Raw genomic sequence first — 17,541 nt, 5'->3', positions numbered from 1 at the left:
TGTTTTAATATAGTTTCATTTATTGCGGTTTTATCAGTTCAGAGTGTTACATTTGCATCTTTCTTGAGTGTGCTGGATTTGGGTGTTTCCCCCTCCCCCCTCCCCCTTTATCAGAATTTTTGTTTCTTCTTTTTCTTTATTGCTGGAGAATGAGTATTTTCCTTTTTACAACCCACATATTTTTAGAATTAGCATAATGGTATAGTATATTAGTATGCATGGGTATTATGTACAAACTAATTTATAATGCTCTTGGTCATCTTAAGGAATATAAGGCATGCAGATATTTTGTAGCTGAGGCTTTAAAGAAGCTTGTATGTTGGGTACTTGTACGTTGGGGGTTTCATATTTTATTTATTTGCTTTTCTTTCATTACAGAACTTCCAAGGACACAGACTGATTATGAAAACAGTCTGACCACAAAGATGTTTTTGTTCCAGTTTGTCAACTACTATTCTTCATGCTTCTACATAGCCTTCTTTAAGGGTAAATTTGTAGGTCACCCTGGAAATCCAGTTTATTGGCTAGGAAAGTACCGCAATGAAGAGGTAAGAATACAGAATACTCCAGTATTCTGCTGCAGTGTATAACATAAAACATAGTTGTGGATATTTAACATTAGGGTTTCTCCTGTCAACCTGCCAAATGTGACCATGTAGCCTGGAATTGGCTTTTGCATACCTTACTGGAAAGGTTTGCCTAGACAGTCTTCTTAGATTACTTTAAGAAATGTTATTATAATAAAGCAAGAATGCATTATTTTAAATGCTGCATTCATGCCTGAGAAAAAAATTTTTCTTGTCTCTCCCAACCTTCAGTGTGATCCGGGAGGATGTCTCCTTGAGCTCACAACCCAGCTTGCTATCATAGTAGGAGGTAAAGCTATCTGGAACAACATTCAAGAAGTTCTTCTTCCGTAAGTTCCAACTATTAAGTAATTTACTCTTTCATATTTGAATGACACTGTTTTGCTTGATGCCTTCAGGTGCTTGGTCACTGAGTTTGATGACTGCGTATTGTGTTCTCAAACAATAGGACTAACAGTTTGGGGCCTCTTTAGATAATTTGGATATTTTAGTCTGGTAGTCTGAGCTGCTGTCTCTGTTGTTTTGACTGATTTTAATTCTAATCAGAAATTCTTCCTTTTGCAAGTCAGACTCAATGTGTTTCAGGTTGAATATTTAAAACTGAGGCAATAGAAGCTTTGAAAATATTAAACTGAAGACTGTTGCTTAATATTGATTGGAATAATTTTTCATTATACACTGGGCTTTTAAAAGTCATGTATAGGTTACTAATTGAACTCCTTTAGTTTTATAGTCATATTTGACATTCCTAATGCCTATACATTCTCTTTCATTGGGTGGATCTCTGGAAGGTCATGTTTAATGCAAACAGTAAGCTAAGTGCTAACCACGAATGCCCTCTACTTTATTTAGGTTAAGATACTATCAAGGACTCTGTTCCTTCTCCCATGACTTGTTCTTTATTTTATGCTAGTCAGTGACTGTTATGTTGCTTGGAGTAGGGAGCTCCAAGTTTGCTTACGCACTCCTGAATGCCATAGGCACCAGCCCATAAGCACAGCCTTCTGGCTGTGGTTCTTCAAAGCCCACAGATAGTCCTCCCGGGCTGCACACAGCAATCCCACCACAAAGTGTGTCATAAATACTGTGTAGGGTTCAGACTAGGATGCTCTGTTGAGATACAGCTCCTCCAGACCCCAGTGGTCCATATATGTTGATGGTTGTGGAGTAGACCTGTAGACCCATCCTTCTTTTCAACATCTTTTACCTAGGAAAGGATCATGAGACTGAGCACACCTGCAGATGGCAGCTCCAGCCATAGACAACTTAATTGCCCATCTGTGTACAGGAAATATATTCATCTGACTGGAATTTTTAATTCATTTCCCAGGGCGACGTTTAGGCATTGTAATGCTGAGTATCCTTTCTGGATCTAGTTCTTAACTGCTCTCTCATTATGCACATCTGATGGTAGAAGGAAAACCATTTTGGCTTTTTCCCTGATGGCACACATTTGCCCCCACACCTTTTTTTTTTTTAACCATGTGGGTGACCAAGCACTGACACACATTGCCAAAGGAGGTTGTGGAGTCTCTATCCTTGGAGATACTGCAAAGCCACCTGGACATGGTCCTGGGCAACTGGCTTTAGGGGACCCTGTCTGTATAAGTCAGAGGTGCCTTCCAACCTCAACCATTCTATGATTCTGTGAATTATGTGATCAAAAGGAGTTAATCTTTCTAGCCACCAGCCTACATTTAACTTCATTTTTTGTTACCTTGAATTTTATGTGATCATTCTCCTGTACAACTTAAGTGTAAATCACTATGATTCTGATATATCGCCCCTTTACACTCCTATTTATGGTTTGCAAATAACCACTTTTAGGATAAGGCAACTAAAGATTATCCTCCTGTTTGAAGGAATTCAGAAATAACTCAATCCTTTGTTTGAAGCTGTAACAGGAGAAATGTCATTTTTTTCATTTACTGAACTTTTTAGGTTATTTTACCAATGTTAGTGTTCTTTTTCTCCCTGGCTGATAGTTGGGTCAAGAATCTAATTGGAAGATACTCTGCAGCTGCTAGGTCAAAAAAAGTTGTTCCACGCTGGGAAGAGGACTATCACCTGCAGCCCATTGGAAAACTTGGACTGTTTTATGAGTATCTTGAAATGGGTAAGTAGCAGTTTAGTTTGAATTCACTACCACTGTTGGATACAAACATGTTCTAAGAAAATCTTCATACAAGCAATGCTTAATCAGGTAGACAGAGGAGACATGAATGTTTTCTGAGACAAGTTTTGATGAGCCATCAGAGATGGTTTTACAGGTTTTTATTAAGCAGCTAAGCCTTAACCCAATTTATAACTAGGAAAGGGTACAGGGAGTACTGCTGCTTCCTTGCTGCATTCTCTGAGAAATGCATCCCGAAGACTGTCATGTACGTGTTGTACAGAAGAGCCCCATGTCAGACTTCTGTGCTGGAGGTCCTCAATCACCAGGACTTGTTGCTGGTCACTTCGAAGGTGACAGATACCCAGCTTATTGCCACCATCCATTCTGTCACAGCCTTGCCAGCATACTTGTGGCAGCACCCAGACACCAATAACATGATTGTTGGTTTGGGCTTTCTAGCACGAAACTGATACAGATAGTCATTAAATTTTCATGTCTTCATCATGAAGATATCAGGAAGAAATGGATGTTTAAATATCCAGAATAGTTGCTCTTGGTGAGTTATGACTTGGAACATTTTCCTGTCTCCTTCACGTAGCAGGTTTTTTCAGTACTGTTTTGCCCCTATCTTCTCATACAGAAGATTCACTAGGAAACCTGCTGCTCTTTCTTGTTTTTCTCTCCTGCAGTGAGAGTATATAAACTCTACATACTCATACATGCTTATCTCCTGTAAGTGAAAGCCTCACTGATGTATGTAACCTCACCCTTTCAGTTATCCAGTTTGGCTTTGTGACTCTGTTTGTGGCATCCTTCCCCCTGGCTCCTCTTCTGGCTCTTATTAACAACATGTTGGAAATCCGGTTGGATGCATGGAAGCTGACAACCCAGTTCAGGCGCATGGTTCCTCAGAAGGCACAGGACATTGGTGCCTGGCAACCCATCCTGCAGGGCATAGCCATTCTGGCTGTGGTCACCAATGTAAGTATGGGGCCAACAACTGCAAAAGATAAAATGCCTTCACTGCAGGTGCTACACCCAAACATGGCAATGTTGCATGTGGCAATGTAGCTTAAATGATCCTAAATGAATTATAAATATCAGTCACTTAAGGATTCAGCCCACTTAAATAGTCTCTCAGTTACAGTCCAGGTGTTTTGGAAACAGAATATGGCTACTGTCTGGAATATTACATCCAAAGAAAAAGGCGTGTTTAGAGTTGCTAGCATCATCAGAAAAACCTGTTACATGTGAAGAATATAGCATATCTTTCCTAAAATTGTAGTGTATACTACAGAGAGTTTTTGTGACAGTCTACAGCTAATGGCACGAATTTGGAAAAAAAAAAGTAAGCTGAAGTTTAGCTATGTTATAATTGATTCTTATTTCTTAAAACAGAAATTCATCTCCTTTCTTGTGTACTTAAAAATTGTGTGCTCAAAATTGCAGATCAGAATGAATTTTTTGACAATTTGCAAACTATTCTGTTCTTCAGGTGTACTTCAAATTTTCAAGTACACAAGAAAGAAGCTAAATTTTTAGAAGAGTTTCATTAAAATATTTAGGAAAAATATTCTGATGAATATACTCCTAACAATGAAATTCAGACCTTTTTGTATTTCGCATATCATTAATTCACCAAGATCTTATTCATAGACTGCATTGTGGGAAGACAAGCTATTGGACTTCACCAGTGTGGATTATTTGCTTGCTTGTTCTTAAACAGTAGCTAGCATGTATTAACTTACAAAAAAATTCTCAGTGATGGCCTTTATTAAAGGAAAAGTGACCACTGGTTTTCTCTGCAGGGACAGTAACACCACAGGCTACCCATCAATATAAATAGTCTTTTTCAACAATGTCACTTTTTTCTGCTGTTTATCAGTGAGACTAGGGATTCCTTCAGACTCACTTAGAGGTGTGTCACTTACTCCAGGAACTTGCCCTTGCAGTAACCTGACTGGTTTAGTAGGAGTTTCTGGAGAAAGCAGTAGAGTCTGAAGACAAGAATTCATCTTAGCCCAAGCTTTCATAGGAGGCTCTGACTGAAGAATGGTGGACTTCAGGAAAGAAGGAGAGGAATCTGAGCACTCTACCATAGATATTAACATGGTAGTTAGGGGACTTATTTCCAGTAAAAGAACAATCCAAATTTAAATAAAAACCTGAGCTTACATTCCTGTATCTCAGGCATCTTCTACAGTGCTTGGGCTCATCTGAGGTCTCAGCCCCAGGGGTTCTGCTTTTCAAAAATTATACATGGATAGATATTATGTGCCACCTTTTCCTGCACCCAGATGAGTATGTCCCTTCTTTGCCCCTGAAAGGGCAAGTCTAATTTTGAAGAATGAGCTTCGATGACCTGATTTCCTTTTGGGTTATCATCATCTTGGTAGCTTGTTTTCATTATTTTGTGGGCTTAGGGAGGTTCCTTATAGAAATAGGAGTCTAGGGTGAATTTCAAAGGTTAGAAAAATTGTATATGTCAGCCTCACCTACCAGATGTATTTTCAGATATTTGAAGATCTCCCAAAATGGCAATTGTTTTTGTTCAGAACTTTATTTGGCACTATAGCAATTCAACACGTATGGTAAATATAGTTAGGATGTAGAGGGGAGTGTCAGAAGGACATAAAAGCAGAGAATTAAGCACAGAGAAATGTCACAGGGAAAAATGGAACTTGATGCTGAAAAATTTACAGGAGAGTCTGGGATACAGACAACAAGCTTGAGCATATGCTCTGTCTGTTTTGCACGGCTCTGCTGAAGCAAGACAAACATAAATCCAGCTGTTTCATAGGCAGGTGAACATCCAAGGCCTACTAGAAAATCTGGTGTTAAAATTAAAAAAATAAATGCAACTTTGGTAACACATGTTCAGATTGTTAGAAAAATCAGGTGGCACCAGAGATACTTAACTGTTCTTGATTTAGTGCTTGTGCAAAAAATTGTTAGTTATAACTATCTCAGAAAATTATGCAAATCCCAACAGATAATCCAAATTCACAAAGGAAGCATAGCTTGATCTAACATTGTTACAAGCAGAGACAACTTTATTGATTCAATAATACTCTCTTTTGAGCTACACTGCTAGGAAACTTATAAAATAAAAGGAAGAAAAAATTTTGGTGCCCTGGAAGAAAAAACAAATGTGTTATGCCGTTGGATAAGCTAACTGTCTTTCCTAGTCAATACAGCTGGATCTTGTAATACCAATATGAAGTTAAAAGTTGAATGGACATCTTGAGACTACTTTAAAATATTATACCTTAGTAATAGTTCTTATGCTACCCAAGTCAAAGTCAAAGTGGCTTTGGTGACCTTACGGTGACTCAGACGTGTTTGCTCCCATTAGGAATGAGTTCATGCCCTGCTTTCTGCAGTTAATGCCAGTGTGAACACAGGGCATCTGCTGCTGACCTCAGTGGGTCTGTTGGTGTGCAGGGGCCTCAGCACGAGAGACTGTCGTGTTCAAACAGCCCTGCTGCAGGTGTTGTGAAGACCTCAAAGAGTTTAGTATTTCCTGCTAATGAAGTGTGGCCTATAAAGCCATGTGCTAGACCAAATGCTAGAAGCACTTTTCTTCCTTTAATTATGTTTTTTTCTCTTGGTTGACATACAGGATCTATTGTAGGTTTTTCTTTACTGTCCCTGACTTGATTTTTCCTTAGTACACAGAAATCATTTCTTGTTACAGCTGATTAGACTTTGGTAGTTTATCATCTTCTTCATGCATAACTTTTGTAACACCTGATAGTAACTTGCAAGCAACTTTTGCGCAAAGCAGTTTTGAGGGTTGCCACTCAGGCACTGGATTTGCTATTGCATAATACCAAAGCATCTGTTGTTGATTTAGAGACTGATTTTAATTAGTTATGGTATAAATGGAAAATGGTGTGCAGTAAAGCTTGAGAAGCAAAGAATGTGCTGTTTGTTTGTAATTCTCCAGTGCAATACTCTGAAATGCAGCCCATAATTCAAGAGGAAAAAAACCTTTTCCTTTGAGAGGATGCCGCAGGATTAGCTTTCGTATTTCTGTCCTTGAAGCTCTCCGGAGCACATCTGGAGATCATTCCGAGAGAGGGAGGAGACTGAGGCAGGGTTCAGATGTAGGATGATGAGAGATCTGGGGCCTTGCAAAAAAATCCAGTAAGATCAAGTATTAAGCTGTGTAAATACCATATTCCAGCATCTTTCTAAATGATACAAAGGAGCAGCATCAAACTCACTGTGTCCAAATGGAGAAGTATTCTTTTTGCCTTACTGTTAAGTTGCTATTAGTTCATTTATGGTCTGACTAAATGAGATAATGAACAGAAAGAAAATGTATTTAACAAAACTTTTCTATGCTTTTAGTTCAGAGTACAAATACTCTACTTGTACCCTACTTTTAACTCTACTTCAGAGTTAAAAACAGAGTAAATTGTGAGGTTGTCTTCCTAAAACTGCAAGACGGTAGTATATATTTCTTGTCAGTCAAAAACACCTACTCATCATGTAAATATAAACAACACATAATTTTCACTTCATTTCATACTGGAATGTAATGCTTAAAAACAGTATTTAAAAGTGCCTGCCAACTACATTTGATTTAAGCCAAAGTGCAGTACAAGAAAAACACCTTATCTTTTAAAATTTTCAATGAGTTTGTTTTAGTCTTAGGATGCCTCCCTTTTCTTTCTCATCAGCCAATTTAACTTTCTCTCAACTGAACTCACTTGTACCAATATTGCGAAGACCAAATACCGATTTTACACCACATCGCAAAAAGATTATTTCTGCAACTTAGTTTAGCTTCTCAGGTTTTTCAAAGCCAACTCAAAAGGTGAGACACTAGAACAGTGTTCATCATTTGGCAGTGGTGCTACTTAAGGTACAGTGGGTCTTGTACCCTTTTCAACTTCCTGCCCTTTCACTTCCCTTTTTCCCTTGTTGCTGTCTTTTGTGTTGTGCTGGCACCAGCACTTTGATCAACAAACGATGAAGCAGATCAGGAAGAGGATGCAGCGGGGATTCTCAGTCAGATCAGTGCCATGATCTGATCTGCTGCACTGGGGCTGGAATGCTCAAGTTATCATGGCACAAGTGAACTGCTAGAGGCAGAGGCAGGAGGTTGTTTTAGCTAGGACTAGAATGCCACCAAAGTGGTGCTCAAGGAACTGTAGATCTATCCCCATTTTTTTTTCACCCTTTCTCCTCTCTCCCCTTCCCTTTTTCTACAGCTGTTACAACTACTTCCTTAGGCTGGGCTGTATGGCTGAGAATGCTGTATGAAGGTTGACTGGTTTTGCCCCATGTCATGAAAATAAGGAAATGCAGACTACATGAATTGCAGACTGGCATGAAGGGGAATAAAGTACAGACAACTGGCTTTTATGCTCCTCTGTTACCCATTACTGCTTAATTTTGCCCCTATCTCTGTCCCATGGTTTCCTTATAGCTTTTTTCTGCCCCTTTTATACATCTCTGCCTAAAACTTACTCCCCCTGATCCCATTAGATTCCTACTTGACACATTTCTCCTTCATGTCTCTGCCCTGTTTTTTCCCATCCATGTTGTCTAGTATATTTTGTACTGTAGCATGGGACAAAACACTTCTCTTTCGTCCTACAGTGCAGCTGGTCACTCCTATCCAGGTGCTGGGCATCAGAGATGCCTGTTGCCATGAGCTGGCTGGGCAGCCTCTTGCTAGGCACTCAGCTGCAGATCTTGCCAGTGGAAAGTCTTCCTCACAGGGAAACCTTTTGAACTTGCAGTTGCAGAGGAGGAGACTGGATTAAACATAGTTAACCTGTCCTCCAGAATAGGATGTTTTGGGAAGTTCATGAGTTTAGAAAAGACTTCCCACAACAAACACAGATCAAATTTCCTACTCAGTTTGTGACTAGCAGACTGAGTAGGACAGGGACTCTCTTGGGAGCCAGATAAAAACAAATGGTCACGTCATATGTAGAACAGCACTATACAGATGCTACTAAAAATTATCTTGGCATCAAGAGCAGTTTCTACATGTACAACACTGAGACTTAGGAGGCAACATCTACCAAAATGAACTTGGGCTTTCTAGCCCCTCAGAAAGAGTGAGATGTTTCTAGGGTCAGAGATGGATCAGCTATTATCTAATTTATTTAATTCCTGTACTCAAACATCAGGGATCCTGGTAATATCTAATTTTTCTGTTACTGAAGAACTCTTCTGTTGTTTACATGAGTTTCATCAGGCAGGATTTCTTTAAGCATCTCATCAATACTTCTGATAGCAAGCACGTTTTTTGAAGGATACCTTAGAGTACTTTAAGGTGAGTTTGGCTGCTGATGTCCTTTGCATGCTCATGAGAAAAAAAAAAAGTGCATTATAGTATAACTTTTTTAAGGCATCCAGAAGAGCTAGTGTAATTTTAAAACTATGCAGAGTGCACATGCCAGAAAGAGATTGTTTTGTGACTGTACGTGCTCATTTACAGAATGAAAACCACTGACTGAAAAAGCACATATTTTCTATTTTTAGCTTATACTCTAACTATTGAAATACTAAGTATATGGCAAAGGAATTGCATATTAAGACATTTCTTTAATGCTGCTCTGCTTTTTGTCTTCTCTTTCTGAAATGCAGGCTATGATCATTGCTTTTACATCTGACATGATTCCTCGTCTGGTTTATTACTGGTCCTTTTCAGTCCCTCCTTATGGGAGTCACACCAGTCACACTATGAAAGGATATATAAACAGCACACTTTCTGTCTTCAATATATCAGATTTCAAGAATGCAAGCAAGCCATTTTCCCCTTGGTTTGGGAACCAAACGACATGCAGGCAAGTGTCAAATAAACATTTGTCATTTTCCAATTACAAAAATACTTTTTTATATATATTTATCATCCAATTTGGTTAACAATATCCAGTAAGAAGTGTTAAAACATGAAAAAAGCCAGCATATTTTGAATGGCAAAACTGAGTGGAAGTATTTACTCATAAGTTTGTGCTACTCAGAAAATTCTTACTTTAATTTGGTTTTCTCATAATCTATGGTCTTCCAAAAAAGCCACTTTAAATTTTTTATGAGTAATTCTTAATAAAATGGCAAACATAGGATCTTTCAGCCATATATAGCTTATTTTGCAGATATGATTTTACCGATCACAATAATTCCCTGAGCTAGCTGTTCCTGGATGCATTAAGCTTGTCTTGCTCCATCCTCTGGCCACAGTGTTGTACTGCAGACATGCCAGAGACAAGTTCCTGACTTTCCTACACTGCTTTCAGATACCGGGATCTACGCTACCCTCCTGGTCACCACCACCAATATGAGCACAACATATACTACTGGCACGTCATTGCAGCCAAGCTGGCTTTCATTATTGTTATGGAGGTCAGTATACAGGGTTTTGAGCATCACTTACTTAGTCTCTTCCCTCTTTCCAGAAAATCCTTCAGAGACATTCTGTCCAGGCATGGCTATGAGAGCTGGTGATGTGTGCTAGCATGGGCAAGAGCTTGAGAGATGTCAATTAAATGTAGCACCATTAGAAAAAGAAGTCCCTAAAGTCATGGTATGAGCTGAGGCTTGCCCCACATGTTTGCACATTCTTTTCTCAAGAACTGTAAAATTATTTTTAGTAGCAGAAATAGAATAGATAGTTACACCAAAAATATTTTCATGTGTACTTAGAGGAAATTTGCACAGAGCCTCATGAATGCATATAATAATATATGTGCACTAGCAGAGTGAAGTCTATAAAAACAGTCTCTGCAAGAGGTGAGTTTCTAGATGATCATCAAAAAGCAATTGCTCTTTCCTCTGCACCTACAAACTTGGCTTATGAAAGATGAGAGTCAGTCCAAGATGAAGGGAGAGAAATATTAGGTATTATTTAATTATAAAATGTGCTTAGAGCCTGATCCCAGGACTACTGAAGTCATCAGAAACATGGAACTGGTTAGATCAAAGTTGCCACAGCAGACTAATTGCCTTAGAGTTATTTGAACAAACCTAAAAAAATCTTCTAAGAAACTGTAACCAATGTTTCCATGCAGGGCAGAAGCACTGGGTACCAGTGTTCCCCTAGAGCAGGCAGAGAAGTCCTTGCTCAAATCAGAATCAGAAAATCAGAAATTCTTGTTTATCAGACAATTATTCTATTGATTAGTCATGTCTTCTTAAAATACTGCTTCACTGTGATAGATACTGGTACTGAATCAGCTCAGTGTCTTAAGAGATAATGTGACATTTCTTTTATAATCATAATAATGTCTGTTCAACCTGACTGACATGTTTTCATTTTCATCTTTCCCAGCATGTCATATACTTTGTGAAGTTTATTATTTCATATGCAATTCCGGATGTATCAGAAAAGACCAAGAGCAAGGTCAAACGAGAGAAGTACCTCACACAGAAACTCTTGCACGAGAACGACCTCAAAGTTGTGAAAAAAGAAACTCTGGGTAAAATAGCCGACAAAATTATGAAAGGAGCAGACAGCACTTTCCGTCCTAAAGCGGAATAAGTACTTTTTCATCTAGAATAACAGTATTTAACCAACTAATACCTGTCCAGATATTACCTATAGCTAATCAAACACTTTGGATTAATTCCCTTTACTAAACATTGTTTATTGCAACTGTTACCTACTCATTTACCAGTTTCTCTTGGACAAATGCAACCATTGCAACTCAGATAGGCATCGGCTACTAGATCACTAGTTTGAATTGCATAAAACCTTAAGAATAAGAATGATTTGTGATGAGAATATCATCACATCTAATGAAGGAGTTTTGAATGTTTGCTAATGCAGACCTCAGCTATAAAATGAAGAGGAAAAGCCATAACATGAAGGAAGGAGAAAGAAAATACAACTCAAAATCACGTTGTTAAGCCATTGGAATTGACATGGTAAGAGCAGTTGTTTTCTACACTGAATTACCTATGCATACTGAGACTTAAATGGATAACAAGATATTTCAATTAATCATGGACTTGGATCACAAGAAGCAACAAGACTGTAAGCCCATCCTGTTCATCAATCTCAGTGTAAACAGGAGAATTGCCTTTGCAATCAATGCATACAAACTGATTCTAAGCACTCCAAGTGAGTAAAAATCTCAGGCATTTTATCTTTCCTTAGTCAATGTATTTTCATTAGTTCACTCGCCCACTCTGTGCTAAATGCCCATACCCTTGAAGGTCTCCTATCTGTAAAAGCAATAAGTGTTAAAAGTCTTTTCACGTACTAAATCAGTATTTGTGGAGGGCTGTCTTTTGCATTTCTTTCACACCAGAAGCACTGTGCCCTTCACTGAGATTTTGACACCGGACGCATGTGCAGCTGGACCTGTTGTGATACAGCAACGTGTGATGAAGTGAATTCTATCAAGACCATGAATCTATTACAACTGGAGATTGGAATAAACCATTTAACAGGCCTTAACCATGCTATGAAGCTTTAAATAACAAGGAAGAATGTTTGAGGTGTGGAGGCATGTGCTACAGCCATCAGTCATCTTCAAATTAGGCTGCAGATCTGCTTGGCTATCTTGGCTCTAGCTACAAACTGGGAAATAGGGAATTACATATTAAGCATTTAAGTAGAGTGCTGCTATTTTGTCTGCAGCAGTGATATTTCAAGTTGTTAACTTGCTTTCTCTTCTAACAATTTTAATGGGCCAATTTCTATAAATCATGAAAACCCAAATCTTGTTAGAAAAGCAAAAGTATGCCTGTACTCTATAAACCAGGTGATTATTTTGTAATTTTGTACTCTTCTTAAATGCAATCAATAGGCAGAATTTTTAGGCAGATTATTCATATAGCTTTTTACTTATTAAGAAGTTCATTTGCAGAAATTAAGTAACATTTATAAGATATGTATATTATCCTGTTAATAATCATAAGGAGTAAAACCTCTGAATTTCATAGCAAAGCTGCCAAATACTGACTACTGTGTAGCTCAGGACTGTCTTTTGAAGAGAACCATACAGAACCATAGGATCATTTAGGGTGGAAAAGACCTATAAGGTTATCAAGTCCAACTGTCAACCCAAGGCTGCCAAATCCATAACTAAACCATGAGTGCCACATTTATATGCCTTTTAAATACCGCTCTCTGAGCCCAGCCATCCCGCCAGTATTTTACCCAGCTAATGCTATGTCTGTACAAACCATGAGCAACTCATTACCCCCGGATGGATCCCATCAGCCCCATAGGCATGTGTGTGTGTCTAAGTGATGTAGCAGGTCACTGACCATTTCCCCTTGGATTATAGGGTTTTCATTTCACTCCCTGTCCCCCATTCAGGGGGCTGGGTACTCAGAACAACTGCCCTTACTACTAAAGACTGGAGCAAAGCTGGCATTAAGTGCCTCAGCCTTTTCCTCATTTTTTGTCTCTATGTTTCCCACCACATCCAATAAAGGATGAAGATTCTCCTAAGCCCTCTTTTTGTCGCTAATATATTTATGGAAACAGTTTTTATTCTTTTACAGCAGTAGCCAGATTAAGTTCTAATTGGGCTTTGGCCCTTCTAATTTTCTCCCTGCATAACTTTACAACATCCTTGTAGTTCTGCTGAGCTGCCTGCCCATTTTTCCAAAGGTTATAAACTTTCCTCTTTTTCATGAGTACCAGCCAAAGCTCTCTGTTCAGCCAGGTCAGTCTTCTTTTTTTAATATTTCCAAGGATGGAGACTCCATAACCTCCCTGGGTAACGTGTGCCTGTGGTCAGTCACCCTCACAGTGAAAAAGTATTTCAGTTTGTGCCCACTGGCTCTGGTCCTGTCACTGCATATGAGATACCAAACATTTGGTTAAAACAAATTTTTTTCCAAGAAACTGTTTCAAGGAACAATTTTAGTGAAGTACTCAGGGCTTCCCTGTGCAAAATGAGTTGTGTTAGAAAGGGCAGTCAGCTCCTTTCATACTTGGAGCTTTTGATTTTAGCTTTCAGCTGGTCCTTTCCCATGTGCAGTTGTGATCAGATGAGAGATGCCTTTTTCATTCCCCCATCAGTGATCACAGCACTAGTGTGCCTTAAATGCCTTTCCAGGTGCGGTGTTAGAGGGCTGGGGCAGGCATCCTGTGATAAGGAGGGGAAAAATACAGCATGAAATGGATCATTTCAGGTAATTATTTGGTCTTAAGGAAGCATTTTTAGCCCTTTTTGAGAGGTGAAGAGGCTAGGAAACAGAGGAATTGAGTGTCTTCCCTAGGGTCGTACTGTGAGCAGTGGCAGAGCTGAAGGCTGATTTTCAGGAGTGCTTGGTCTTTTGCTCCTGGTTTGATTCCTGTGGACTCTCTGAGTTGTTCCTTTTTACATCAGTTGGCACCGTTTCCTAAAGGGGCAGTTGGCCCTCAGTGTCACTGAGAATTTATATTCCTGAATTTAAACTAATGATTTTATAAAACATGCTATAGCAGCAAAGCATGTGTATCTGTGACTTGGGCTCCTCCCATTATAAAATCCTAATCAGCTTTGACTGTGTTTCTGCATAACCATTTTTGTTCCGATGATGAGTGTGTTTTTGAAACTGGTCTTCCATTTGTCCCAGTTTTCTGAGCGGTGCTCCCCATCACAGACTGGTCTCAGTGGACTGAATTCCTCTTGGTTTAAACTGAACCAGAAGGCAGGGTTTAGATATGCACTTCATGGTCACTGTCAGGCACTTAGTCCACAGAGCTTAAACCAGAGCTAGGCTGAAGAGAGCAGTGAGTACTGTGTGGGCATCACCTACTCAACATTACCTTTTTGCTCTGGTGATTTGCTTCTGAAATGTCATGTTCCTTGCTAATGTAGCTGTAACATTTCATTTCAGAAGACATTACATCAGGAATTCTGTTCAGTTTGCATATTCATGGTGTTATTCACAGCAAAGTTCCGAATAAGAGAGAAAGAAGAGAAAAACCAACAGAGTGCCTCATAATTGCATTTTAATAGTTTGATTTAGCTGTGCAATTTCTGTAGCCTCTACTTTCAACTGCTGAAATGTACTCTGCTTGTACACAGGGAGGTCTGGGGGAGGCAGTTGCCAACATAAGAGTATTTGTAACTCCTTTTTTATTTTTAGGCTAGGTCACTTCAATTAAAGATCTGCTTGCAGGGTAAATTAACATTTGTTTTAAACTGTTAATATTTTTCTTTTTTGTAACTTGATATGAAGGCCAGACTCTTACTTTGTACTGATCTGTTGAAGTCAGGGAGAATTTGGACCAGTGACCCTTTCATTGCTTTAGCAAGCACCATAAGCACCACAGACTATTGCCACTGTTTTAGAATCTGTGTATGTTGATACAATTCAGAATGTAAGAATGTATTTTTTGTATTTTTCTAAGAATGTTTGCTATTAGTTTCTGAATATTAAGATTTCTTCGTATTTATTGTCATTAAAGTCTATTTTAAAATAACAGTATATCTGATGTTGATTAGTATTGTGTTTTTTCATGAATGATACTTCTGCTGCCAAATGCCACTTTTAAATTATTACAATGTCATCCCTGTCTAACTTCTATATTCATCCTCTTTTTCAGAATTTTCCATTAAACTATTACTAGTGCTGAAATTTATCTCCTGGGTTTTTTCTGCAACCCCTAGATGGAAGTCATTCCTTCCAATACCAAGTTGATGACAAGGACCATTATGTTCTCATACAAATAAACAATTAAGGTCTTTATACCCTTTCACTTATGTCATGATAAACCCTATGTTGTGTTTCAGAGTCATAATTAATTTCTTCACCTGGATCTAATTTATGGCGCTTCCACCTCCAGGGAGTCCACTCTGTGTCTCTCTGCAAGCCAGACATGCATTCTCTTCTGCTTCTGCTGTTTTTACAGGTGTTGGGGTCCATGAGAGCTGATCACTTTTCAAACATCGCCTCCTAAGGGATAGGAGCAGGCAATTCCCAAATGTAGGAAGTCAAGCAGGTGAGGCAGCAGGCCAGGCTGGCTGAGTAGGGATCTTCTTTTTCTTCTTTTGGAAATAAGGCAAAAAAGGAGGGTGTGTGATCAGTGGAAGCAAGGTCAAGGGACATGGGAAGAATTCAGAGATGCTTCTTGCTGCTGTGGGGAAAAAAATTTGTGTGGCCAAATCTCAACTGGAGTTGAAGCTGGACAGAAATGTGAGGGACAATAGGAAGAGTTTTTTTCAAATATATTAATGGCAATAGGCAGTATAGAAATACCATTTTCCCACTACAGGATGAGGTTGGTCACCTCATACACAGGGACAGAGACAAGGCAGAGGTGTTTAATGCTTTCTTTGCCTCTGTCTTCAACATGGATAATGGACCAAGGGGGTCTCAGTGCCCTGAACTGGAGGGTTATGACTGCAGGAATGATCAACTCCCACTTGACCCCAAAATTGTGTGGGGTCTGGTGCTCCAGATGGATCCCTACAAATCAAGGGGGCCCTCATGGGGTTCATCCCAGAATCATTGAAGAGCTGGGTGATGTTATCACACAACCTATCTTGATGATTTTTGAGTCATCCTGGGAATCTGGAGAGGTGTCAGCTAACTGGAAGCTGCAAACATTGTCCCAATTTTCAAGAAGGGAAAGAAGCAGGACCGTGGAAACTGCAGGCCTCTCAGTCTCACTTCAGTGCCTCATAAAGTTATAGAAGATTATTCTGGGAAGTGTTGGAAATCACCCGAAAGACAATGCAGTCACTGGTCACAGCCAGCATGCCTTTATGAGAGGAAACTCCTGCTTATAGAATCATAGAATCGATTGGGTTGGAAAAGACCTCCAAGATCATCGAGTCCAACCCTTGGTCCAACTCCAGTCCATTTACTAGATCATGGCACTCAGCGCCACGTCCAATCTGCGTTTAAAAATCTCTAGGGATGGTGAATCCACCACCTCTCTGGGCAGCCCATTCCACTGCCTGATTACTCTCTCTGGAAAGAATTTTTTTCTGATATCCAACTTAAATTTCCCCTGGCAGAGCTTAAGCCCGTGCCCCCTTGTCCTATTGCTGAGTGCCTGGGAGAAGAGACCAACTCCCACCTGGCTAGAACTTCCCTTCAGGTAGTTATAGACAGTGCTGAGGTCACCTCTGAGCCTCCTCTTCTCCAGGCTAAACAACCCCAGCTCCCTCAGCCTCTCCCCATAGGACTTGTGCTCGAGTCCCTTCTCCAGCCTTGTTGCTCTTCTCTGGACTCACTCCAGCACCTCAATATCCTTTCTGAACTGAGGGGCCCAGAACTGAAGACAGTACTCAAAGTGTGGCCTCACCAATGCAGAGTACAGGGGAAGGATCACTTCCCTGGTCCTGCTGGCCACGCTATTTTTGATACAGGACAGGATCCCATTGGCCTTCTTGGCCACCTGGGCACACTGTTGGCTCATGTTGAGCTTCCTGTCAATTAGTACTCCAAGGTCCCTTTCTGCCTGGCTGCTCTCCAGCCACTCTGTGCCCAGCCTGTAGCACTACAGGGGGTTGTTGTGGCCAAAGTGGAGGACCCGGCACTTGGTCTTATTGAACTTCATCTCATTGGAATCAGGCCATCTATCATGTCTATCCAGATCCCTCTGCAGAGCCCTCCTGCCTTCCAGCAGATCGACACTCCCTCCCAGCTTGGTGTCATCAGCAAATTTGCTGATGATGGACTCAATCCCCTCATCTAAATCATCAATAAAGATGTTAAACAGGACTGGACTCAATACAGACTCCTGGGGAACACCACTGGTGACTGGCTGTCAGCTGGATGAAACCTGATTTCCTTTTATGACAAGGTAACCCACCTGGCTGATCAAAGGAAGCCAGCTGATGTAATCTTTCTGAATCTCAATAAAGCTTTCAATACTGGCTCTCACAGTATTGTTCTGGACAAAATGTCCACCATACA

The 17,541-nt window shown here is 39.9% G+C and overlaps 2 protein-coding genes across 8 annotated transcripts in view; one reads left to right on the top strand and one right to left on the bottom strand.

Moving 5' to 3' along the window:
- The window catches only part of ANO6 (anoctamin 6), a 72,754-nt gene extending 57,434 nt beyond the window's left edge, over positions 1-15,320 (top strand). For all 3 annotated transcript variants that reach the window (XM_071552349.1, XM_071552351.1, XM_071552350.1), the window contains 7 exons: positions 379-548; positions 819-916; positions 2,573-2,703; positions 3,479-3,684; positions 9,316-9,515; positions 9,966-10,071; positions 10,997-15,320. In XM_071552349.1, coding sequence (XP_071408450.1) covers positions 379-548; positions 819-916; positions 2,573-2,703; positions 3,479-3,684; positions 9,316-9,515; positions 9,966-10,071; positions 10,997-11,206 — 1,121 coding nt within the window. In that variant the 3' untranslated portion in view covers positions 11,207-15,320. The remainder of the gene's footprint in view (positions 1-378; positions 549-818; positions 917-2,572; positions 2,704-3,478; positions 3,685-9,315; positions 9,516-9,965; positions 10,072-10,996) is intronic.
- Positions 4,749-17,541, bottom strand: part of LOC139670523 (uncharacterized) — a 94,391-nt gene continuing 81,598 nt past the window's right edge. For all 5 annotated transcript variants that reach the window (XR_011697499.1, XR_011697500.1, XR_011697501.1 and 2 more), the window contains 2 exons: positions 15,429-15,662; positions 4,749-6,836 (listed from right to left, as the gene is read on the bottom strand). The gene's annotated coding sequence lies outside the window, so the exon portion shown is untranslated. The remainder of the gene's footprint in view (positions 6,837-15,428; positions 15,663-17,541) is intronic.

This window comes from Pithys albifrons, chromosome 3, assembly GCF_047495875.1.
Source record: "Pithys albifrons albifrons isolate INPA30051 chromosome 3, PitAlb_v1, whole genome shotgun sequence".
NCBI lineage: Eukaryota > Metazoa > Chordata > Aves > Passeriformes > Thamnophilidae > Pithys > Pithys albifrons.
The sequence above is the reverse complement of the archived record's forward strand: the minus strand, read 5'-3'. Positions and strand labels throughout refer to the sequence as shown.